Source organism: Budorcas taxicolor, chromosome 15 (assembly GCF_023091745.1).
Source record: "Budorcas taxicolor isolate Tak-1 chromosome 15, Takin1.1, whole genome shotgun sequence".
NCBI classification, from domain to species: Eukaryota; Metazoa; Chordata; class Mammalia; order Artiodactyla; family Bovidae; genus Budorcas; species Budorcas taxicolor.
This window is the reverse complement of record NC_068924.1, coordinates 75,104,746-75,125,305: the sequence shown is the minus strand read 5'-3', so window position 1 is coordinate 75,125,305 and position 20,560 is coordinate 75,104,746. Positions and strand designations below refer to the sequence as shown.

Below are 20,560 nucleotides of genomic sequence, written 5' to 3'. Positions count from 1 at the left end.
CTGGCATCCGTTCTAGGAGTTTCTTGTGACTTTCAAATGACTTTCAAATGTTCCTCTGGGCATGAACCAGCAGCACCTACCTCCATGAAAAAGATATCTCCATTCGTGTCTGTCCCTGCATGTACCACGAATGTCTGCTTCTTCATGTGCCGGCTGCCACTGGACCGGATGGAGAGATCTCGTCCATTCTGAGGAGAGACAGATCCTTTAGCAACATCCCAGCTTCCCTCTCAGAGCAGTCTGGGCCCAGAATCCCGCAATCAGCAGTTCAATTCCTCGGTCTCCTCAGAGAAGCGCCATCTGCTGGCCACTGACCACCATGGACATGTTCACAAACCTCTTGGTCTCAGGATTCTTCTAACACTACTGATGACCCCCAAGAGCTTATGTTTTTGTGAGTTAAATTCATAGATATTTACCATATTAGAAAGTATCATTGACAAAAGTCTTAAGTCTTTATTAATTCATTTAAAGTGTTAGTTGCGTGTCGTGTCCAACTCTGTGACCCCCCCCCCAGACTGCACAGGCTGCCAGGCTCCTCTGTCCATGGAATTCTCCAGGCAAGAATACTGCAGTGGGTAGGCATTCCCTTCTCCAGGGGGTCTTCCCCAACCCCAGGGATTGAACCTGGGTCTCTCACATTGCAGGCAGATTCTTTACCTGACCCAGCAGGGAAATCAAATTCATTTAAAAGGAGTTAGTAATTCATTAGTAAGGGGGTGCAAGTGGTAAAGAATATGCCTGCCAATGCAGGAGACACAAGGGATGCAGGTTTGATCCCTGGGTCGGGAAGATCCCCTGGAGGAGGAAATAGGCAACCCACTCCAGTATTCTTGCCTAGGAAATCCCATGGACAGAGGCCTGGGCTACTGTCCATGGGGTCACAAAGAGTTGGACACGACTTAGTGACTAGCTACAAGAGTACAATAATAAATCCATTGCATGGTAATATACATAACATATACTTTTCAAATAACTAACTCTCTCAGAACAACAAAAAAAAGGGAAGAGCAGCATTATTTTGCATTTTTGCAAGATTCATTAATGTTTTAAAAAATAGCTGCATTCTCATATCTGCTTCTACATTTATTTAATCCATTGTGACATGTTGCTTTGGCAGAGGTATATTAAAGACAATCTGACTTCAAAGATATGTATCTGGAAAAGGGAGGAGTATTCTACCAGGCTTTCCATATATATATGTATATTCTTCTCTGATGCTGTACCAGAACCTCAAGTAGTTTCTTAAACTTAGTTGCAGTGTGGGATCTGAAAACACACCAGTGAACACTTTGTACTCTGTTACAGTATGACCCATTTGTCTGCTTTACACTTGGGAGTTACGCTTGGAGTGGTTAGCTGAATTTTCAACACCACACATTGAGCATCTGGAAAATACTGGTTTTTCAAGTTATGAAGCTCGCTCAAGTGTTGACACATTTCATGACATAATATCAAAAAATCACATTCATTAATTTCATCAATTCATTATTTCATCAAATGCATCGTTCACTAATTCACCAATCTCACTAGAAAAGCCTTTAAATATTGGGAAGCTTCGAGCACAAAAGTTTGCTGAATACCCAACTCCAAACAATGACAGTTAGCCATTCTTTCAGGTGAAAATGATGTCCCATAAATAAAGCTGCCAGCTCACCATGCAACTAAAATTGTCACAAACTGCTTTTCCTCAAAATGATCATCGCATTTTGGTTTGCGGCAGAAATGCTCTATGTGTATTTCTCATTTTGCCACACAGAATATTAAGAAGATGTATCATCAGTAATCATATTTAAGAAAACTGATAATTTTAACTGCTTCATCGAGGACACTCTCAAGTAAACTGGCTTTCCATTTTCTTCTTAACCGAGAGAGTACACAGGTGGGGCCGCCAGCATGCCTTGGTGCCACTGTCTACACTGCATTAAGGCACCAGCGGTTTTTACCCACATCTGCCTCTGAATCATTAGTGTGCATGTCAACCCAGTGAAAAAGGCAAATAACACCTCAGTATTGTCAAGAAAACAGTATTCGTCTTGTGGATCCACAGGGGTCCACAGACCACACAGATGCTGAAAAGCTGCACTGGGACAGTTTCAGTGCAGAGACTCCTATCACAGAACAGAAGGGCAGACACCTCTTCTAGAGGCCAAGCCCTACGTTCAGAACTAGGAATTCTGAAAATATCTGAGCCAAGAAATGACCTACAGGGAAGCCTCTCTGTTAGGCCTTGGGGCCCACACCTAGGCAGCTGACTAGTGTGGTGGAAGGAGCCTGAAAAATGGCTGAGACGTGCTCACCAGGTTGGCCAGCTGGTCAAGGACTTCATTGATTTGCTGACTGTACACAAGCCCAATATGGGACTTTCCCATCAGGCGCCTCACCTTCTTCCGGATGTCATTCTTATTTACCTGGAAAGCCAAACCACAACCTTAATAACCAAGAGTGACTGCAGGGTATTCTCTCCACTGGATCAACTCATGTCTTCACATTAAGAGAGGCTGGGAGAACAGGTGGAGCAAAAACCCAGGAACTCATTCTCAAAACAACTCTCTTCTACCCACCAGGTCCTTTCAGAACAGGACTCTTCTACTTGGGAACACAGTTCTCTCCCATGGCTATAAAAACCAAATATAACTAAGTCAAACTAGAATCTGCCATTCACTGCTTTTCCAATGAGCAATGGCAACCCACTCCAGTACTCTTGCCTGGAAAATCCCATGGGCGGAGGAGCCTGGTGGGCTGCAGTCCATGGGGTCGCTAAGAGTCGGACATGACTGAGCGACTTCCCTTTCACTTTTCACTTTCATGCACTGGAGAAGGAAATGGCAACCCACTCCAGAGTTCTTGCCTGGAGAATCCCAGGGACAGGGAAGCCTGGTGGGCTGCCGTCTATGGGGTCACACAGAATCAGACACAACCGAAGCGACTTAGCAGCAGTGCTTTTTACACCTACGAGAAAGTCTATATTATGAAGGACTAGTGCTGAAAAGTAAATTCTGAGCATCCTTTCTAAAGTTTCAGAATCTACTACTTGAAAAAAAATTCTTTTTCCACTGACTCCTCTGGGGAGTTCAACAGGCATCCTAAAAATATTCAGCAAAGAAGGCCCATTTAAAATTCAAAAGAAACAAACAGCAAGCCATCATCCATCACCTTTACAACACTCCCCAGCTGTACAGCAGCCTGGCTGCTTCAGAGAAGGGGATAAATGAGCTTCATCGAGGCCTCAGACCTTCAGTGAGGAAGAGGCCCTAGCAGGATGCCCTGACTGCTTCCCGACTGCCCCAGGATTCAGGCAACAGGAACAAGCCTTGTCCTCAGCATTGGCAGTACCTAGGTGGAAGCAAGACTGGGCCTACCTTCATCAGCAGCATGTGCGAGATGAGATTGTGCAGGAGTGTGGCCAGCAGGCGGTCTTCATCGTCCTCCAGGCGCTTCCGGTCGTGTTCTCCCAGGGACAGGTACCTGAACGGGACACCAGGACACGTCAGCCCCCAGGTGGGAGGATGCAGAATTAACGAGGAAGGGGCCAAATTTGCCTTTTCCAAGGGTTTATAAACCTCACACCTGTCTATCATTTCCTGGGGACCCTGGTCCATGCCCATTCCTTCTCTCTCCAACATCACAGCATCTAAGAATGCGTCTTCCCAGAACTGCATTTGGTCCCATAAAGTAGAACGCTCTTTGCCTGTGTGGAAGAGAGGGTTTCTTAGGGGCTTATATAACATGTAAAGAAGGCGGCTGCCAAACTAAGATAAAGAGTAAATTCCAGCAAGGAAGGGAGTCTTTACAAATTCCAGAGCAAAGGAAACATCAGACTCGCCACCCCAGATCCAGCATTCCTGCCACCAGCCCCAGCTGCCTCCAAGTGAGGCCCAGTCCCTCCCAAGGAGGAGGGATGAACAACACACACAGAAAGGTGGTTACTTATAGAAAAGGTCTCCATAGCAGCGTCCTCTAACTGGTCCCACATCGATCCTTTGTCCCTTCCTGCCAGTTTGTGAGCAGGAAGGACCATGGTAGCAAGAAAGTAAAAGAAGACAGAGAGATAGAGACTGTCGATTAATACCGGACTTCAGTCTCTCCTAGCGTTCTCCCACTGCCTTCCTCTCTCCGGACCGACAGTCGCCGGTTTCAGATATAAAAACGCCCTCTCACATCCGCACTGACGTCAGCCAACAGCCATGCAGCTACTTGTCCGGTGCCACCCTCTCCCCTGGCCGAGGCCTGCTTCCTTCCTGTGCGAGAGGCCTTCCCGGTCTGCTTCTCACCTAGGAGTCCCTCGTAGAGGTAGACTCGCTGGCTGACATCTTCAGAAGAGCGAACTGGGCTGCCCACCAGCTTCTCCTTTACACTTGGCTTCAAGCTATGGGCTTTACCCTAGAGAGAAGAGACAGCAGGTCAGCTGCCGAGGCACCAAGGGGCAGGGGCAAAGGAAACCAAGCAGCTTATAAAAGAGGCTCACACACCGGCCACCATCATTAGCCACATGTATTCCAGTAGCCCTGCCTTTGCCACTCAGCTCACTTCAAACAGAAGTCTATCTGGGACTTCCCCGGTCGGTTAAGAATCCACCTGCCAATGCAGGGGACACGGGTTTGATCCCTGGTCTGGGAAGAATCCACATGCCGCAGGGCAACTAAGCCCGTGCTCCCTAAAGCCCATGCACCTCAACTAGAGATAAAGCCTTCACTCAGCAAAGACCCAGCACAGCCAAAAATAAATAAAAGAAAGTTTTTAAAAAATAAGTCAATCTGATAATACTGCTTTCGATTACTGCCTCCCGAAACATGTACTCGACCTTTCATTTTTACTTATTTTTACCTCCTTTCGTTTCTATAAGACTCTTTGCTCTTAAAAATTAGACAAATTCTCGGTAGCAGCGTGACACAGTGGAAAGAACACTGGGTTTCTTTTCTGAGAATGACCAAGAATCAGACCCCTGCCTCTTACTAGCTGTGTGATCTTTGGCAAAAAACTGATTAGCCTTTCAGACTCATTTTCTTCATCTGTAAAAGGAAGGTTATAATACCCACTCAACAGGACTACTCCAGGGATTAAATGAGAAAAGACATATAAATCACTCATAGTGCCTGGCACACGTGTGTGCGCTAAGTTGCTTCAGTGGTGTCCCACTCCTTGCGACCCCATGGACTGCAGCCCGCCAGGCTCCTCCGTCCATGGGATTCTCCAGGCAAGAACACTGGAGTGGTTGCCACGCTCTCCTCCAGGAGACTCCCACGTCTCTTACGCCTCCTGCACCGACAGGCAGGTTCTTTACCCCTGGCACATGGCTGGTGTTTGACAAATGTTAACGTCTTCTCTCTTACCATCTCTTAGAAATATCTTCCCACGTAAAAATACCACTTTATCTGCCACTTCCACAACAGTAGGCTTTCTGTTTATTCGGGAGAGATTTTCAGCTGGGGAAGGGGTAGCTCTCACACCCATTTCACAACACGTGAGGCAGCATAAGCAGAGAAGCCACCAATCAGAGGTTCCTGGGCAATAAACACCTAATGAGTGTGTGCAAACGCCAGCTGCCTGGTTCACAGCCCAAGACTTCGTTCAGGGAACCGTATTAACTTAATATAATGCTGTCTCTTGCCAAAGCAGCCTATTTTGTTGAGCCAAGAAATTTAGGTAACTGCTCTCGGCAACTCAACCGCAGGAAGCGCCCTTACCCAGAAGCACAGGACAAGTAAGAATCTGTCCCCGGAAGGTGCCAGGAAGGGGAGCCCACAGCTGAGTGGCTTCTTGCAAGACAGCTACGGCACAGCATGTACCTCAGCTTCCAGAACAGAAGCAGACTAGAAGCATTTAAGATGCTCTTAATTAAAAGGGTCTGTTTAGACTCCGGGCGAGTTACAGTCCACGAGTTTGAACGGCTCTGCTGATTCAATCCTACCCCTACCTCCCACTCTGGGATGTCACTGGCTCTGTCTGAAGCAGGGCTGCACAAGGCCCTGGGGTGGGAGTGACCGCCAGGGCTGCCTGCTGTATTTCATTTAAACTTGCTCTCCCGTTCTCCCCACAGACCAAAGATGAGGGCCTCTGAGCTCAGGCGGAGAACAGCCATCCTCAGCTCTGCCTAACCAAGTGGCCAGAGTGGCAGGACCCTTAACGCTGCCTGGGGATGCCTGCATACACTGCAGGGCAGTGTGTCTACAGACAGGGACTAAAAAGAGCTCATTTAATTCCTACTGATCCCTGGCTTATTGTATAACCGAGGGCAAGAGCTATTTTTTTTCCCCCTACGGCTTTGTTTCCCTCACCTATCAGAAGAGATCAGTCATAGCAACAAACAGAACTGCAAACTTCTTGAGAAGGGGAATCATGCCTTGTCACCCCTGATTCTTTCTTACAGAATCTGGCATTTAGTCAATCACTTAATAGACGTTTATTCACAAAGGAAAGCTTCGAATAACTGTTGCTGCTGCTGCTGCTGCATCGCTTCAGTCGTGTCCGACTCTGTGCGACCCCATAGACGGCAGCCCACCAGGCTCCCCCGTCCCTGGGATTCTCCAGGCAAGAACACTGGAGTGGGTTGCCATATCCTTCTCCAAAGCATGAAAGTGAAAAGTGAAAGTGAAGTCGCTCAGTCATGTCTGCCTCTTAGCGACCCCATGAACTGCAGCCTACCAGGCTCCTCTCTCCATGGGATTTTCCAGGCAAGAGTACTGGAGTGGGGTGCCAGTGCCTTCTTCGTAAGGTGCTATATAAACAAAGCAGTGAGCAGAATAAAAACAGGCTGACTGGGACAAAATGAGAGCTGCAGCTGCCCTGACGTGGCCACAAAGGCATCACTTTGTTTATTTTAAACACAGGGGTTATTGCCACATAGGAGTCGAAGCCCTTATGTGACTGGGCAGGAAGCCTAACTCATCAATGATTCAGGAGAAGGTTCTGAAAGTCCCAGAGCATGGCGTCGGATGACTCTGCAAAGAGCTAATTTAAGAAACATTTTCCTGAGGTCAGATATACGAAGGTTATCCATGCCTGGCCTTCCCTTTTGCCTCCTAACTGCCTCCTAAGTTTCAACCTTTTCTAACCTAGCCCCATCCCGTTGAGCTTACGAAGATGGCACTGGTGGCAGAGTTGGTCTCGATCTCACTGTCAGACAAGGTGCCTCGAGAGCCTGCCAAGTGGGCGCTGCCCTCGCCGCCTGGGCCATCACCCGCACTGCTGCTGAGGTCGCTGTCTGCTCCCAGGGTCTCTCCGGAGCTGTTGCTCACCTGCAAAGGAAGAAAGGCAGTAAGGGATCTCCCCCAGGGGTGCGTCCCAGAGATGCCAAGCTTCTTAGAGCCTTCTGCTGCCGTGAAAAAAAAAAAAAAAACCACCCAGCCTCAAAGGCGTGTTAAGACAGCCTCTGGAAGTACCTTCTTTACAAGATGAGGAGACACCCTGGGTGAAATCTCAGGGTCTGAGCCCACAGACAAGGACCTACGACAGGTACACGTCTCCACCAAGAGAACCCAGCTGACCTGAGAGCAAGGCCAGCCTCCACAGGAGAGAGGAAACCCCCTTCCAAAGGGGACCCACACCCCGCCCACCAAGGCGCCAGCGTGGTGTTCCCCTACCACGGTGCTAACTTCAGAGTCCTGACTTGAGCTTCGGATCATCACGGCGGGACTCACACCGACGACAGAGTCTGGATCGGTCCTCTGAAACGAGACACGCGGACTCAGACACAGCAGGGAGGAGATCCATCCACGCTCTCCTTCCCTAAGAAACACTGTATCTTCTTCCTCCTCCCATCCCCACCCTTCTGTTGTCATCCCTGGATAGGTCATGAGAAATCAGCCCTTTTTCCTGAATATAAAATATGTAGGACTTACAGAATAAGAAAAACAGTGAATGGAAAACAAATACGTGCTTGCTACAGAAAATACATGAAAGAAAGAAGGAAATTTTTTTAAAAAGCCATAAACTTACCACCCACGTTAATCACTGTTATTAAATCCTAGCATACTTCCTTTCAGTCTTTTCTATGTATATTTTAAAAGTAAAATCTGATTCACCCTGTATATAGCTTTGTAAACACTTTCCCATGTCACTAAATTTTTGAAAATACAGTCATTAATGGATACTAATATTGCATTACATGGATGCTGCTGCTGCTGCTAAGTTGTTTCAGTCGTGTCCGACTCTGTGCGACCCCACAGACGGCAGCCCACCAAGCTCCTCCGTCCCTGGGATTCCCCAGGCAAGAATATTGGAGTGGGTTGCCATTTCCTTCTCCAATGCATGCATGCATGCATGCTAGGTCGCTTCAGTCATGTCCGACTCTGTGCGACCCCACAGACAGCAGCCCACCAGGCTACCTTGTCCACAGGATTTTCTAGGCAAGAATACTGGAGTGGGTTGCCATTTCCTTCTCCATTACATGGATATATTACACTTATTTCACCATTCCTCCGAAACTGGATATTCATGATGTTTCAAGGTTGTCTTTTTGTTTTGGTCTTACAGTGTTCTGAGATAGCAAACTGTTGACGCTCACGATTCTGAACAAGGTTGTCACAAACCTGGGAACCGGATGTCAGGCTCACACCACTGTCTGCGCTGACCTGGGACTTTTTCTCGTCGGTCTCACCAAGGTCAAAGGTGGGTTTGATTACTTCAGGCCCTGAGGAGGGGAAGACTTGTGTTACTCGGTACACAGGCTAGGGGCAGGCTGGCCAAGGGAGTGGGACAGAGGCACGGCCTGGCCCCAGACCTGCTCCGTGTGTCCCAGTCACCTTTCCAGGGACTGCCACTCGCTCGGGCCCCGCTGGAAGAAGAAGTCCCCAGATGCCTTAAGAACCAGGTAGGGAAAAATCAGACCTGGTCTCAAGGGGTTCTGCAGCCACCTTCTTAGCTAGAGAAGACTCTGACCGCATCATCCTAAGGAGGAAAAGTTACACAAACCAACCACGCTCCACCGCACTCCGGGTCAGCGCTCACCGGGGCCTGAGGGCCTTTGGGGTCCCCTGGTCCCTGCGCTTTCCCGTAAATCTCTCTGAAGGGACCAGAGTAGGAGGAGCCCAGGGAATTAAAGAACACCAGCTGTTTCCGTGGACACTGCCCACCCACCCCCCCAGCTTCCACGTTCCGGGTTAAAAGGCACCCCCGTCTTTCCCGCCCATCCACAATGGTATGGCAAAAGGACAGAATGACAGAAAGCGAGAAAGCGTGCCTAGGCAAGCCACCAGAGAGCCGGGAGGCTGCAGACTCAACACGGAGGGACAGCAACCATCTCTGCCAACTGTGCCCACAGGCCTTCCAGTGGGTGCGGGAGACTCAGCCAATGAGGGGCGCTGAAGTAGGCAAACGTTCTCCCCACCAACTCTGGGGCGACAGAGAGCCCAGCTCTGGGGGCCTTTACGCAGCGGATGCCCTGATCACCGCCTGGTTTACCGCAAGGGGAAGGGGCAGCAGCAGCCTACGAGCACACACCTAAGTGTCACACACCGCCTACCTGCTTTCGTTCCAAATGCCCCCCAAGAGCAAATTTGGGGCGGGGCTGACCAAGGGGCCTGCCCCGACTGGACCTGGGGAGTTGGCAGGTATGGGAGACTTGGGAACGGGAAGGGGCATTTGTTCCTTACTCTGTTTTTCCAAAGCTTTTTGCTTTTTCACTTCCTGGTGCTTGCTCCACAATTCTACCCCAGATGCAATGTAAGCAGGAGAGAAAGACAGAGAGAGTCAGAGGCTGGTCAGACAGATGAAATGGAAACCCCACCCACCCAAGCTGCTTCTGTCTCAGGCACAGAACTACAAATCAAGAGAGATCATCATTGAGGGGAGGGGTAGGGGGTGAAACATTGAGAGATCTAATGCCTTCCCCCTGCCGCCCAGCTCAAGAACTAAATTCCTTTCCGCATCTCGATGCGTCAGTGAAAATCCTGCGGAATGTCAGAGACAGAGAAGCCTCTGATCAAGTGCCTTCGTTCTGGTGTGAGGAGACTGACCCCGAAGAGGCTGAAACACTTGCTCAAGATCACGTAACCTTGGGCCAGGGAGAGCTTCCACCACACCATGCTCGCTCTGCCAAATGAGCCGGGGAACAGCAAACTTTAAGGATTCCAGATCAGACAGAGGATCACCTCGTGCAGCCACGGGGCCCCAGAAGCATCAGCACAGATCCGGGTGCTCCTCTGGATTGGACAGAGGCCACCTGTGCAGGCAGCTAGTATCCTTCCCTGTTGCTACCAAAACACCTGCTTACCCTCAGAATCAGTGCCTGCCCTGCCAAAAGACCCATCTTAGCCAGTAGAGGTGGCAGAGAACCCTAAATGGTCAAGAAGAGCATCTGAGTAGGGGTAGAGAAGAGGAACAGTCATCACAGCAATTCTTTTCTTGAAAGAACTTTAAAGTCTACTCGGTCCAATCTCCTCGCTTCCCAGGTGAGGAGATACAGACCCTGAAGGGAAGCGATCTGTCCAAAGTCATTTTCCTTGCTGGGGGCCAGATCTCCAGACTGGGGGGTCAGTACAGTTTCTAGAGCGTCACAACAGGGAGGAGACAGGCATGGCTGGCTGCCTCCAGGAAAGTGTTCTGCCTGCTAGAGAAGGCCAGATCATGGATGTGGCAAAAACACGCTTCAGTTAGAAGCATGTTCCCCAGGGATCTAGAACCAGAAAAAGAGAGAGGCACAACCTAGAGGACTCCAGGTCAGGTGGGGAGTGAGTCAGACCAATGCTCCGGGAGCTCACCAGGCGGTGCCTCAGTGGGAATGGAGAAACACCACAGGTAAAGCGAGCTCTAATCCCAAGTCCAGCGAGGAAGAGCTGACTCAGAAGTCTGGACCTCAAGGTCTAGAACCCAGGGAGGTGGGGTGGCCGGACATGCCCAAGAGGAGCAAGTCCGAGGGCAGTGTGATGCCTGGGCTGGGGGGGAAGCTGGCTGTAGAGACCCAGATCATCACAGTGTTACAGCCCAGAGATGCATCCATAAACTGCCTTACAGCTTCCAGGGACTCTCCACTACGTGAAGCAATCCCAATGTAAATGAGGGAGGGAGGGACAGCGAGTCCAGCTCAGACTCCGGCAGTAAGCTCCACTGGGCCCCCTAACCAAAATTTCCACTCTTCCTTTAAGGCTCAGGTGATGGTGAGTGTAAATGAAGGGATAGAGAAGTAAAGAGACACGGCTAGAAATGGACACAAGTCTGTCTCCCTGCCTGGAAAGCAAAGCGTGGGGAAGAGAGAGGTGGGATTCTGGATGAACTGAAAGGAGGCAGGGACACTGAAGAAGCCAGAACTCCTCCAGCACACTCAACACATGATACACACCAATAGATGCCACAAAGTTCTCTTCCTTTAGACTCCTGGTGTCCAGCTCCTTGGGACTCTTTCCTGGGGCACTTGGTGCCCGAGGTCCCAGCTGGGGGACCCTCAGCTGGGCCATGGCCTTTGGGTCCCCCCGCCCAGCCAGGCTAGGATCCTTGCCGACTGGTGTACTGACGCTCTCTGTGGGACTTCTCTTCCGCTTGTCTGGTTCTGAGGAAAAGATGAAACACACGAAGAGGTCAAAGGAGACGGAGAGGACTTCCCTGGTGGGCCAGTGGCTAAGACCCCGAGCCCCCCACACTGGGGGCTTGCGCTCAATCCCTGGTCAGGGAACGAGATCCCGCGTGCTGCAATGGAGAGTTTGCATGCCGTAACTAAAGATCCCACTTGCTGCAACTAAGACCATCTTTGCGCAGCCAAATAAGTAAGTAAGTGTTTCTTTAAAAAAAAAAAGAGAGAGTCCAGGTGTGGAATGAGGTGGGATAAGCGAGGACAGAGGAGAAGGCGGAAGGGAAGAAGTGCAGAGAAAGAAAAGTGGGCCTCGTTCTCTCCCACGACAGAACATCCGCCCATAAAAACACGTGCTAGAAAAAAGCCCGGAGCCTCAGAGGAAGCAGCCTGGCGCTGGGAGTCCCGTCAAGGGGCCGAGTCCCTTCTCTGCGGATGGCACGCCGCCCTGCTGGTCCCAGCCCTACCTTTACTGTAGTAGTGGGTCTGGGCGATCTCCAGGAGCCCGAAGATGCTGGCCATGCCACCCAGGCCGGCGTGGGCGAAGGACTGCTCCAGACTGAGGACCGTGCACTTGAGCAGGTCCAACATGCCCTTGTACACCTTCCGGCTGACCTCCTGCAACGACAGCCCGGGGCCGAGAGTGGGCGCTGCCCTCTCCAGCGCGGCATCCCCGCCCCTCCTCCCCGGGTGACCCCCGGCCCTGACCACGTCGGGGATGATGTCCTGCCGGGCCTCCTCCTCGGACTGGACCGTGCGGTTCAGCTTGCTCAGGACGAAGGCACGCAGCTGTTCGCTCTCCAGCAGCCGCCGCACCTTCTTCATGTTGAGCCAGCCGACACCCTGGCCGTCCAGCACGCTGTGCACCACCTCCTTCAGGAACTGCTGGTTCTCACTGTGGGTGGGGGGGTCCACACACCACTTTGGGGTCAGCGGCTCCTTGGCAGAGCATCCCCCACGTTCACCAGGCTAGATGTCTGCCGCCGGGGGCAAAAACTCGAAGCCACTTTCCAAAGGACCAGGTCCCCTGCGAAGCCCACCCCTCCAGACGGCTGGGTGTGCCCAAGGACCCAGTACTGGCCCCACCCTCCTCCACACCACCAGCGACAGCTGCCTCACGGGGGCCGAGTCAGAGTAGGGAGGGGTTTCACCTCTCTCTCTTTAGCACCCCTCAGGTTTGGTACAGGAATCGCTACCTCCATCTGAGAAGCTTTCAAACGGCTCTGGGGACTTTTGGGGCGTGCCCAATGCAAGGGGCCCAGGTTCGATCCCTGCTCAGGGAACTAGATCCCATATACTGCTACCGAGGAGTCTGCATGCCACAACTAAGGATCCCACATGACAATGAAGATCAAAGGTCCCGAGTGCTACAACTAAGCCCAGCGCAGCCAAATAAATAAATCAATGTTTACACAGGGGGAAAAAACCCAAAAACAAACAAACAGCGCTGCCCTTCATTACCTAGAGTTGCTGGCCCGGCCCTGGGGTGACAGAGGCTCTCTTTTCACGGTCGGGCTGTGTTTAATAACCGATGACTTCTGGTCCACTAAGGCCCGCCTGTTTCCTGCAGTTAGGAAGGCAGGAGGAGATGGCGTCACTCCTGGGGTCCAAGAGCGAGGCTCGGCGCAGCCCCCGGGCGGCCACGCTCCGCACCCACTCCCTGGAGGGCTGGGTGCGGGCGGCCCCAGGGTGTCGCGCACACACAGGTGGAGGCCAGCCACGTGGAGGAGGTGGGGATGGAGACTCAGGCCGCTCCACATGCACCAGCAGCACGCCCCACGGGCAAGCACGGGGGGGGGCGGGGCAAGGCGGGCCACTCGAGGTGAGGCCGCTTGCTCCGGGAGGAGGATGGCCCTCGGGCAGGCACAGGAGATGCTAGGAGAAAAAAGATCATGCAGAGCTCACGGGCAAGACCCACCTTCACCACTCCCAGGGCCGGCTTCAGTAACAATCTCCATTAGAGTATTTAGCCCAAATACTGGGACACAAAATACACAATTAGTAGCTGCAGCACGATACCACCCCCCTGCACCCCGCGGTGGAGCGGCCAGTCAGGTCGTCTGAGCATCCTCCCGAAGCTTAGTGCCTGTGACCTTCATTCTCGGGCACCTCCAGAGGCTGGAAGCCGAGTGGCCAAGGGGACAAGCCCAGGCTCTGGGAAAGACTGTCCTTAAGACTGTGGCCTCTCCGAGCCAGAGGCAGGGGAATGACACCAGGAGCCTTTAGGTACTCAACGAACGCATGCATATGAGACAGCTGTTTCATGAAACATCCAGCATGGGTGTCCGGAGGGCCCACAGGGAGACAGAGGGAAGCGCCCCCCGATGGCGTCAAGGGGAGGGGGTGAGGCTGAGATTGGGAGCGGGTGGGAGGGACCAGTGCAGCGGATGGAGTGAAGCGCCCACATGCAATGAGAGCGTGGCGACGCCTGCCCCCTGCAGCTGTGTCAGAGAGTCAGCGGACAAATGCCGCCTTTCCGTCCCGATCCACCCTGCAGGCCTGGTGAGCTCCCTACACCCACCACTAGCCGTGATGTCCTTCTGCCCATCTACCCTACACTCCCATCCCCACCAAAGAACGTTCCTGAGATTCCTAACATTTACTAATTGGTGGGGAGACAGGCCAGTTAAAAAATACATGAAACTGCTGCTCATTTGGCTTTCTTCTTTGATTAAATATTTCAGCACAAACTCCAAAGGAAATAAACAAAAGTCAGAGTAAATTCAAAAGAGCCCGTCAAACTCAGAAATCGCAAATGAAAATCCAGTGAGGTCTTAACTGCCCCTCGATGCCAACCAATGCTGCACTCACGGGGCCCTGAGCTGACAGCAAGCCAAAGTGAGAGGTCTCTTGACTCTGTGAACACTGCCAGTCTTTTCACAACCAGCCCCTGGTGGGCCAGCTCCTTAGGATGGAGTCTGTCCTGAGTCCACACAGTAGGAGCCTGGCAGAAGACTGGTGGCAGCCAAGGAGCCCTATGTGGATTACGTGCCTCTGACAAAGGTTGCCTCCGGAAGCAGCAGTAATCCCCCAGTTGCCATTATCCTAAATGACATAACAGGGCCTTCTCTTTAGCTACAAAAGACAGTTTCCACCTGAAAACCAGCAGAGAACTCATACGATGTGTGGAGAGAGCCACGAGAAGCATTATATGAGAGGCAACAGCTGGGTCAGATAATTCATCATACACGGGGTTCCTGACAAGCACCCACGGGCCTGAAATATTTCCCGGAGGACCTCGGCTTGGCAGAAGGAGGGCGGTAGTCACCTTTCAGACTGGGGAAGGGCGTGCTCTTCTCTCGGGCTCCTTTGGTGGGCAGCGTGAGGTTTGAAAGGCTGAAGCTGGTGCTGTGGTTCCGATACAGGCTGCCTGTCCAGGGGGCGGATGAGAGCCATGCATCAGGGGGGTGAAGCGTCAGGGCACTCCCCTCCAGGGGCTGGAGCACCACATCCACCCTCCTCCTCTTCAGACGTAATCCCAGAGCCCCTCACCTAAGCTTAGAAAGGACCACAGCTAACTTAGGACAAACAAAAGGGCTACTGCCAGGAATGCTCAGAACCCCCAGGAACCACTTTCTCTGGCTGCCTCCCATGGTAACACCCAAGCCTCTCCTCTACTGCCAGCCCAGTGCAAACGCCTGGCAGATAACGCACTTCCGGTCTGACGCTGGTACTCTCCCTTCCGGGCTTCTAAAAAAAAAAACCTCACCATCACAGTGATCCCCCCATGATGGCCTTCTCTGGCCCCTAGTCTGTCTTTAATCTTGAACCGACATCACCCTCATTTCTGGTAATATTCTCTATGTACAAGCCCATGTCACATAGATTTCAAGGTGTGTGCGTGAAAAAGTCCTTCCCCCAGGCAGAGAAGATATTAAACATAAATCTCAAATCAAATTTGACCAGAACATTTCCAGGAAATACATGTACAAGGGTTATGATTTTAATAAAATGATTCCTTTTCAGTTCAACAGCCAGCTGTCTTAACCCCAAACAGACCGAAACCTCCAGGCATAAAGACAGTGACTAATCTGTCCCTGTTCTCTGTTGACTTCCCCCGAAAATACCTTATTTGGCATCGCTCAAACCACCTGAAGAGGAGCTTGACAATGCCAACCCAGCCCTATGTCTGAAGCCGTAAGCAGCATCTGCCGTGGTCAGGCCCTGCCGGACAGGAGATGGGACCCAGGCGGGAGGAGCCTCAGGCACTTACTGGCGAAAGACATGATGCCCCCGAAGCCCTCCGTGCTGTTGTTGGAGACGGTGGAGGTGGGCGAACTCGCTCGGGAGTCCGACTCTGCATCTGAGTCACTTGCCAGTTTCAAGCTGTTGGGCCGCAGCAGCTTTTGAGCCCTTGAACACACAGTGGCACCTCTGAGCCCCCAGGCAGGGGTGCCGAGTCCTGGGCAGAGGGGCCTGACCACACTGCACTCCCTTCCCGTGGTTCCTACAGGCAGGTCTAGATCAAAGCCTGAGCCTCTGGGGATGCCAGGCCTCACGAGCCTTCAGACTGCCCAGACTTTCTGGTCCACCCTCACCCCAGGGCCCACGGGGTGAGGTCCTTCCGTCACCCCTCTAGAGGCATCCGCAGGCTCTCACCGATGGCCACTGACATGCTGGCTGAGTCGGGGGGTGTAACTTTCACCCTGCTCATCATCTTCCTCAGGGGGAACACCATACTGGGGCTGGAGGCACGGACTGTCAGAGGCTTGCCGGCGCACTGAACCTTCTCCAGTTTCTGGCTGACGTCTGTCCACACTGCACTTGCCCACGCCGGGAGGCATGGTGGGGAGGGACTTGGGCACGCCTCCTGCCGCCTTATCGTCCACCTCTGTTGAGTCGACAGGTTCCTGGGGACATATTAAATACAAAGGGGTCACCGAGCGCCTGGGGTGCCTTCCTGTCTTTCTCAGCTGGGCAAGGCCGAGCCAGGCCTGGTAGATTCTGAGCCTGAGGCGTGTGTGAGAAGCATCTCTGTGACACCCCTGTTCTCTCTGCACAAAGTATACAAGGGGGAAATCTCAGCTCACCCCTGAACAGGGCTGCGGGTCCTCCTTCGGGGCTCAGACTGTATTTCATAGGCTCTAAACTACAGGATCTATGGAGAGGAGGCTGGGGGCAATGTGGAGAAAGCAGCAAACTGAGTGGACAGTTCCACCCCAGCTTTCCTAACAGAGATGAGGCCCCACACCTCAAGTCACCGTTCTCACTCATCCCCTCCTCCGAGCCCTCACGTACAGAGCTGGCGCCGTGGATGACGGTGCTGGGGCTACTGCTGGCAGTGGTGCTGGAGCTAGAGCGCAGCGGCGGGTTTTCCTGAGAGTGCTCGCCATCCGGGCCGGGTTCCTCTGCCTCCTTCTGGTTCTGCAGCTCATCAATCGCCACCTCGCTGGCATCCCCCAGCGCCGCGTGTGTCAGAGGGTCCACGTCTGCCAAAACCCAAGGAAGATATGTCTGGCGGACTCACTGTGCTGTACCGTAGACGCTATCGCTGTAAATCAACTATACTCCAATTAAAAGATTAATTTTTATAAGTTTTCTTTAAAAAAAAGAAAAAAAAAAACCTCAAAGATGGCAGCTGCAGACCTGCCATTGCAGAACCCCAAACCCCACCTGGAGCAGCTAGTTTCTCTGAGTATACTTACTAGGAGTATCACCGTTGATGTCGCATTTCATCATCTCGCTGACAAAGTCACCAAGGGAAGAGTAAGAAGAGCTTGAGTCGTCATAATCCATGCTGTCACTCGCGCTGCAGAGTGAAGAGCAAGAAAAACAAAACAGGAAAAAGGGGGCAGAGATAAGAATCGGCAACCCACATTAGGAAAACCAACAGAGGAGCACCTGTAACTCAAGATCAGGGAACAAGATAGAGAATGAGGAAACAAACACGAAATCAACTGAACTATGTATGATACAAGGCCTTGCAGACCAATGTCTAAACTCTATGAAATCCGGCCACTTTGCTAGTGAGAGCCTTCTAGCCTTTGAGAACCCTCCTGCTGCTCACCTGTCATCGGTTGGGTCAGAGTCAGAGTCTCGCTCGGGCGGCACGCTCAGCGCCTCGGCCAGCTGGGAACCGCTGTCATACACTCGATAGTGAATGGGCTGCAGCTGGTGGGCGTACCACTTGGGCTTGTCGCCAATCAGAGCTGGATCGAACATGTCTACCCATGGAGGAAAACAAAAGGAGACGTGAGTGGGCAACAGGGGGAGAAAAAGCAAGCAGAGTGTAAAAGAAAGGTGGGAGAAAGTCTCAAGCAAAATCAGAATGGCAGGGGCAGCCTGCAGACTGGCACAGGAGAGAGCAAAGGGAAGAGCCATCAGGAGGACAAAACAGGAGGTGGGGCAGCGGGACGGGGACTCACTGTTGTGAATCCGCTGGAAGGCGTAGTTGGTGGGGTTCAGGATCCATTCTCCAAAGTACTCCACGGCCTGAGTCCTGGCCAGTTTCTCGGCGAAAGGAGTCTGCCGGGGGCGTGAGGCTAGAAAGGAGCCGGCTTGGAAAGCCACCACGGGCCGGGGGAAGAGACGTAGGGTACGCGTGTGCATCTGAAAGCCCCGCAGCACGTTGGGGGAGTTGAAGAAACGGACCATGGCCACTCTGGGGAAGAAGAGGATGGTGAGATGGCCCGAGTGCCGCGCCCTGCAGAGCAAGGGTCCCTACGATCTGAGGCCTCAGACCACCTCCCGACATCATCATTTTACAAGCTTCCAACAGCCAGGGGAGAGGTGTCTTGAAGAATCATCAACCCCCGTCTGCACCCGAGGCCTAAAAGGCCTGAGAATATGATGAACCATTTCCTCTGCTTTTACTAAGGTGGCAAATATAACCAGGTATTATACACATTTTATAAATAAAGAATCTCTGGGCTCATGGAAGTAATTCGCCCTGAGGTCACTGAGTGAGAAGGGCCCAATTCAAGAGCTTGTGACTGTCTGGTTGGCTTGCCTGTACCTGGTTGCGACATCCACCGAATCCACATCATTGCCGTATATGAGCGGGTTGAACTCGGTGGAAGGTGTGGACTGCAGGTCATTAGAAGGCCTTCCCAGGAGAAGGGGGATCTCCTGGCCCTCATGGAATTTCTCCAGATTGAGGATGGGTTGGGTGTTGAGACTCATGCTGGCGAGGGCCTGCGGAACAAGAAGTCCGGCACAGATGGCTGAGTCCTGGGCGCCCAGCCAACGTCAATTCCTAGGAAAGAGCCTTCCTCTCTGAAACAAGAATCCGGAGACTTTAACCTTTAGGAAACAATCTGAATTACGCAATCTTCAGCTTAAGCCAATCTGATCAAGGCCACTTGATCACACCTGAGGTCCAAGGTGATAGTTTTCAAATTTGTTTTAGTTATGAAATCTTGTTTTTCAATTGAGATCTAGGTGGGAACATCAACAGTTGAAACCTATAAAAGTAAAGCTTCTCTGAAGCATATATGGAACCCAGAGCCTCATATGCTCAGTGGTCCCGATCTAAATCAACCCTCAGGGGCTCCATGGGCCAGTTTGAAAACCACTGGTCTAAACCAGCAGTGTTTGTTTCTTTCAATCAGTTTACTTGAGGGGCTGCACTGGGTCTTGGTCGCTGCGTGCAGGCTCTCTCTAGCTGTGCTGAGGAGGCTTCTCACTGCTGGGCCTCTCCAGTTACAGGGTGGGCTCCAGGGCACATGGGCTTCAGAAGCTGCACGTGGAATCTTCCCTAACCCGGGACAGAACCCATGTCCCCTGCACTGGCAGACAGATTCTTAACCACTGGGCCACCAGGGCAGTCCCAGCAGTGTTTCTTCAATGTCATCGAGCATAGGAATCACCTGGGGATGTGACTGCAGGCAGACTCTGATTCAGTGTGTCTGAGGTGATTCTGCACGTTTAACAAGCCCAGGTGATACTAATGCTGCTGGTCCAGGGATCTCGCTTTGAGTGACAGGGGTCAGAATACAGGGTCTGTGAGCCCAGAGATCTTAGCTCCTATGAACATGTAAAGCACAATTCTGACTTTACTTCTCCATCTCATTAGTCATACTAAAACAATCATCGATAATGAAAACACAGCAAAGGAAGACAGCTAGAGAATCTTCTGAACTTGCTATCCTCACCAGACTCAGCTGTAACAAGATATCATATTGTATCAGTAGTGATGGAGCCAAGTGAGAGAAAGCAAGAGGGATGACACAAAATAACTCATGTAAATCCAAACAGATTTCACCTAGAGGTATTGCTAAGTAACTGAGACAACACAGAGAGAGATTTCTGAAGACTCTCCAAGTGAGGAGTTCCTAAAAAGAAACACAAAGCTACCTACTGGTGGTCCTACACAACACACAGAGCAGGGCAGGGGGCCAGGGTCTCGTCACGGTTTACCTTCAGGTACTGTGTTCAGCATGAAGAGGAAGAAGAAAATCAATCAATGAAAATGCGTTTACGGGGTTTACTCAAAGGAAGGAATTTTTGAAGAAATGATTCTGTAGGGACCAGAGATCAATTCAAGAGGAAAACATGAAAGGAGCCAGACTGCCCAAACTGCTGACTCCCTCCTTAGGAGACAGAGACTATTCCGAGGCCATTAAGAAGGGCAGCTGCGACAAACAGCAGAAAGTGCAGGGTGGTTTTATGCACTAGAGGGTGGTGGGAGGGGCGCACACCGTGGATGGAAAGGAATCTAAATGGCTCTTCTTCTGAGATTCACCCCACCACCCCAAAATGAGATACCCCGCTTTTCTGGAGCCCGTCAACGGCTAAGGAGACCTACTCGTTTGCTCCCCTCTTCACCCACCTGCTTCAAATGCTTCTTCAACTCTAACGATTCCGGTTCTGGCAGGACAGGCAGCACTTCCGCGTTGGTGGGGGCAATCACCTGCACCAGAGAAAGAGCAAAGGTGCGACCTTAGAATTAGTTGCTCCAGAGTTTCTCTCACGTAAGGGTAAGGAACAAGAACGGGAAATTAGATACACAACGTTGTTGTTTTTGGTCACGAAGTCATGTCTGACTCTTTTGCGACCCCATGGACTGAAGCCCGCCAGGCTCCTCCGTCCATGGGATTTTTCAAGCAAGAATACTGG

The 20,560-nt window shown here is 51.7% G+C and overlaps 1 protein-coding gene across 23 annotated transcripts in view; it reads right to left on the bottom strand.

Annotated features, from left to right (window-relative positions):
* MADD (MAP kinase activating death domain) overlaps positions 1 to 20,560 on the bottom strand; it is a 40,105-nt gene that overhangs the window by 11,414 nt on the left and 8,131 nt on the right. For 3 of the 23 annotated variants that reach the window (XM_052652361.1, XM_052652374.1, XM_052652362.1), the window contains exons 7-30: positions 20,274 to 20,354; positions 18,459 to 18,637; positions 17,869 to 18,104; positions 17,511 to 17,667; positions 17,149 to 17,252; positions 16,742 to 16,932; positions 16,103 to 16,353; positions 15,717 to 15,856; positions 14,772 to 14,873; positions 13,422 to 13,481; positions 12,965 to 13,067; positions 12,212 to 12,398; positions 11,971 to 12,121; positions 11,279 to 11,485; positions 9,594 to 9,647; positions 8,532 to 8,632; positions 7,584 to 7,667; positions 7,080 to 7,238; positions 4,275 to 4,383; positions 3,931 to 3,993; positions 3,571 to 3,691; positions 3,363 to 3,468; positions 2,301 to 2,411; positions 81 to 188 (exon numbers count right to left, since the gene is read on the bottom strand). In XM_052652361.1, coding sequence (XP_052508321.1) covers positions 81 to 188; positions 2,301 to 2,411; positions 3,363 to 3,468; positions 3,571 to 3,691; positions 3,931 to 3,993; positions 4,275 to 4,383; positions 7,080 to 7,238; positions 7,584 to 7,667; positions 8,532 to 8,632; positions 9,594 to 9,647; positions 11,279 to 11,485; positions 11,971 to 12,121; positions 12,212 to 12,398; positions 12,965 to 13,067; positions 13,422 to 13,481; positions 14,772 to 14,873; positions 15,717 to 15,856; positions 16,103 to 16,353; positions 16,742 to 16,932; positions 17,149 to 17,252; positions 17,511 to 17,667; positions 17,869 to 18,104; positions 18,459 to 18,637; positions 20,274 to 20,354 — 3,165 coding nt within the window. The remainder of the gene's footprint in view (positions 1 to 80; positions 189 to 2,300; positions 2,412 to 3,362; positions 3,469 to 3,570; positions 3,692 to 3,930; positions 3,994 to 4,274; positions 4,384 to 7,079; positions 7,239 to 7,583; positions 7,668 to 8,531; positions 8,633 to 9,593; positions 9,648 to 11,278; positions 11,486 to 11,970; positions 12,122 to 12,211; positions 12,399 to 12,964; positions 13,068 to 13,421; positions 13,482 to 14,771; positions 14,874 to 15,716; positions 15,857 to 16,102; positions 16,354 to 16,741; positions 16,933 to 17,148; positions 17,253 to 17,510; positions 17,668 to 17,868; positions 18,105 to 18,458; positions 18,638 to 20,273; positions 20,355 to 20,560) is intronic. The other 20 variants (XM_052652363.1, XM_052652375.1, XM_052652364.1 and 17 more) reach the window with 15 other exon arrangements.